The sequence below is a fragment of the Heliconius melpomene genome, unplaced genomic scaffold (assembly GCF_056956725.1).
Source record: "Heliconius melpomene rosina isolate 202511_hmr_F unplaced genomic scaffold, ASM5695672v1 ptg000056l, whole genome shotgun sequence".
NCBI classification, from domain to species: Eukaryota; Metazoa; Arthropoda; class Insecta; order Lepidoptera; family Nymphalidae; genus Heliconius; species Heliconius melpomene.
The window spans coordinates 100,942-104,275 of NW_028181879.1; the positions used below are offsets into that span (position 1 = coordinate 100,942).

Sequence of the window (3,334 nt, forward strand, 5' to 3'; positions counted from 1 at the left end):
ACTCTCGCGTCTTTTACGCCACTAGCTCCACTTACAGGCGCAGAAGCCAGTTTACCGCCGCCTATAAAAGGCACAACGCCTTCTACTCCGCCCATCTCGGGCACTATCACACCACCGCCCTCCTCGGGCCCCACCACATCTTCAATTTGGTTTTTAGGTTTTAAATCTTCCATATTGTTCCCACGAGCGTGGGGGAAAAACGGTCCATCCGAGCAGTGCCCCCTGTACTCGGATAAGCCTATTACGCCAGGGTGTCGGCCGGTACCCTGGCGGGACCAGCAGTAGCGACTGATCTCCCCATCAGCCATGAACCCCTCGCGCTGCTTCGCCGCTTGGGTTGGGGTAATTTTTTATAGAGGTTTTCTTCCTCGCAGCCCGGCCGGTAAAGGCAAGGCCCTCGGTTCCACTCCTGATTACGAGACATGACCGCAAACAAGAGTGGAGTTCCGATATATTCGGCGCAGGCACATCACTGCACCTGCGTGGCGGTAGGGTGAGTACACACCACGCGCGCCCTCCGGTTCCTCACACTGTGTACTCTGCATGACAGAGGACACGCGGAGAACCACGTCGGATTATTAGCCAGCTAGCAATCATTACCCAAGGACGAATCCTGTGGGCACCAATTACTAGCCGCCCAGGGTGCACCGGCCCGCAACACTGTTCGTCCCCCCCGAATGACAAGCATTTGAGAAAGGGCCAACAGCGAGCGAACACACGAGGAGGTTATCCGACCAAGCACCCCAGTGTGGCAAATCTACCTTAACCAGTTTTAACGATGAGCCTTTTTGAAGCAGACCTAGCAGTTCAGGATCAGTATCTTGAGCAAGTGCTAGAGCCTGGTAATCGATAGATCGACTCACCTCTTCCAGTCGTGACAGAGTATCAGCCACTACGTTCAAACGTCCTGGTAAGTATTGAATAATAGTTGTGAACTGAGAAATATAATCAAAGTACCGATATTGGCGCGGTGAGCATTTCTCCCTGTTAATGTTGAATGCATATGTGAGAGGTTTATGATCCGTGTGAATCACGAAGTTTCGAGCCTCAACCATGTGTCGAAAATATTTAATGGCTTCATAAATGACTAACAGTTCTCTGTCGTAAGGACTATACTTCTTCTGCGCAGATGTTAATTTTTTAGAAAAGAAACCAAGAGGTTGCCATACGTTATTAACACGTTGTTGAAGAACTGCTCCAATTCCGACATCAGAAGCATCAGTGGCAATAGCTAGCTCTGCAGAAGGATCTGGGTGAGCCAGTAATGTGGCTTGAGATAAACAAGTCTTACATTTTTGAAAGGCTTCCATCATCTCCGGCGTCATAGTGATCGGCTTAGCTCCTTTCATCTTAGGTCCTAGAAGCGCAGCATCTAATGGTGCTTGGATATTTGCGGCATCGGGAATAAAACGCCGATAAAAATTGAACATACCGAGGAAACGTCGTAATTCCTTAGCAGTTTTCGGCACACTGCACTCCTCTATGCTCTTTACGTTCGTCTCTAAAGGTTGAGTCCCAGAACCTGACACTAGGTAACCAAGAAATTTTACCTGTCGCTGCCCGAAGACTCACTTGGATGTGTTTATCAAAACACCATACTCTTTGAGCCTGGTGAAGAGTAGTCTGATGTGGCGCTGATGTTGTTCTTCAGAACTGGAAAATACCAAAATGTCGTCTAAGTAACCAAAACAAAAGTCATCAAAATCACGTAGCACTTCGTCCATGAACCTCTGAAAGGTTTGTGCTGCATTGCGCAGTCCGTAGGTCATGTACGGGAACTCGAAAAGTCCAAAAGGAGTTATAATGGCTGTTTTGTGGATATCATTGACGTGTACTGGTATTTGATTGTACGCCTTGACTAGATCGATAGTTGAAAATACTGTACAACCAGAGAGTTGGTAGGAAAAATCCTGGATATGGCGTATCGGATACCTGTCAGGTACTGTGCGAGCATTGAGTGCCCTATAATCACCACATGGTCTCCATCCGTCGTCCTTCTTCTTAACTAAGTGCAGAGCGGACGACCACGAACTGTTAGAGGAGCGGGCAGTTCCCTGTGACAGCATATCGTCAAATTCTTTTTTGGCTGCTTTCAGTCTAACTGGGTCTAAACGACGAGGTCTACTGGTAACCGGTGGTCCGGGAATGGTTTTGATGTAATGCACGGTATTATGCTTAGGTAAGGAAGACGTACCTGATGGTCTCGTTACCTCTGGAAACTCATGAAGCAGCTGATGGTATTTTGATTCTCCCGAAATGGCTTTGACTGACGCAAGGTCATCGGAGATATTTTGTTTTATTGCTTGCACTGACAGAGTGGTATTTCCATCGACGAGTCGCTGACATCTGCAATCTACAAGAAGATTGTAAAATATCAAAAAATCTACGCCGATAATGGGCTTTGAAACATCAGCGATGGTAAATTTCCAGGTGAAAGTACGTTTCAGTCCTAGGTCTAAGTGCAATAATGTAGGACCGTAAGTATGAATGACTGTACCGTTCGCCGCCATAAGTTCATACTTTGTCTTGGTACAGGGCGCCTTGGTAGCCAACCGTGGAAAAACGCAGAGATCCGAGCCAGTATCAATGAGGAAAAGCATTTTTGAAATACGGTCGGTAATGAAAAGACGGCCTGTAGGTAAAGGGCAGACGTTGGCCGCTACTTCCGGCTGCCCAGAGAGTTTTCCGACTCTCCGTAACTACATGGCTGCACACATTTTTTAGCATTTGAACCAAATTTAAAATGGTACCAACATTTTTGCTGGGTAGTCGACTTCCTGCGATGTCTGGAATGGCTCCGGGAACGCTCTTTAAATTTTGATGAGACCGAGTTGTGACGTACGTGGGTCGAGAGTTCCGATACCTGCTTGGTCAGGAGTTGGATCTGCTTGGCCATTTCTTCCAACATGGAGGATGCAGGGGGTGTGGCCATCGCAGATGTGCTTGCGACCTGTGGTGATGAGGGTGCTATCTCATGCACTTTGTCTGCCAGGTCAGCTAATTTTTCGATAGGCAGATCAGGCTGTGAAGCTATAACCGTTTGAATGTTTTGTGGTAACCTACTCGACCATAATGTTTTTAAAAAATCCTTGGGGAAAGATGAACCCGCAAGATCTTGCATGTATCGCAGAAACTGTGATGGCTTGCGATCACCTAGCTGCTCGTGCCTCAGCTATTCAATTCAGTTAAATTCAGTTGAAACTGGTGTCGATCGTTCGGGCTTCGAGGGGCCTTCAAGGTGGTATACAACCCGCGGGAATGCGCGGGAAGGTGCCGGCGGTTAGTGGCGAAAACCGATTTTTTCAGTTTTCCCCGCTCTGATTCAGTTGAAACT

General features: G+C 47.6%; 1 protein-coding gene across 1 annotated transcript; it reads right to left on the reverse strand.

The window, feature by feature from the left end:
* Nucleotides 1–2,659: 2,659 nt before the first annotated feature.
* On the reverse strand, nt 2,660–3,121 carry LOC146526379 (uncharacterized). Its single transcript, XM_085207183.1, has one exon. The coding sequence runs from the start codon at nt 3,119–3,121 to the stop codon at nt 2,660–2,662; it is 462 nt and encodes a 153-aa protein (XP_085063309.1).
* Nucleotides 3,122–3,334: the final 213 nt, after the last annotated feature.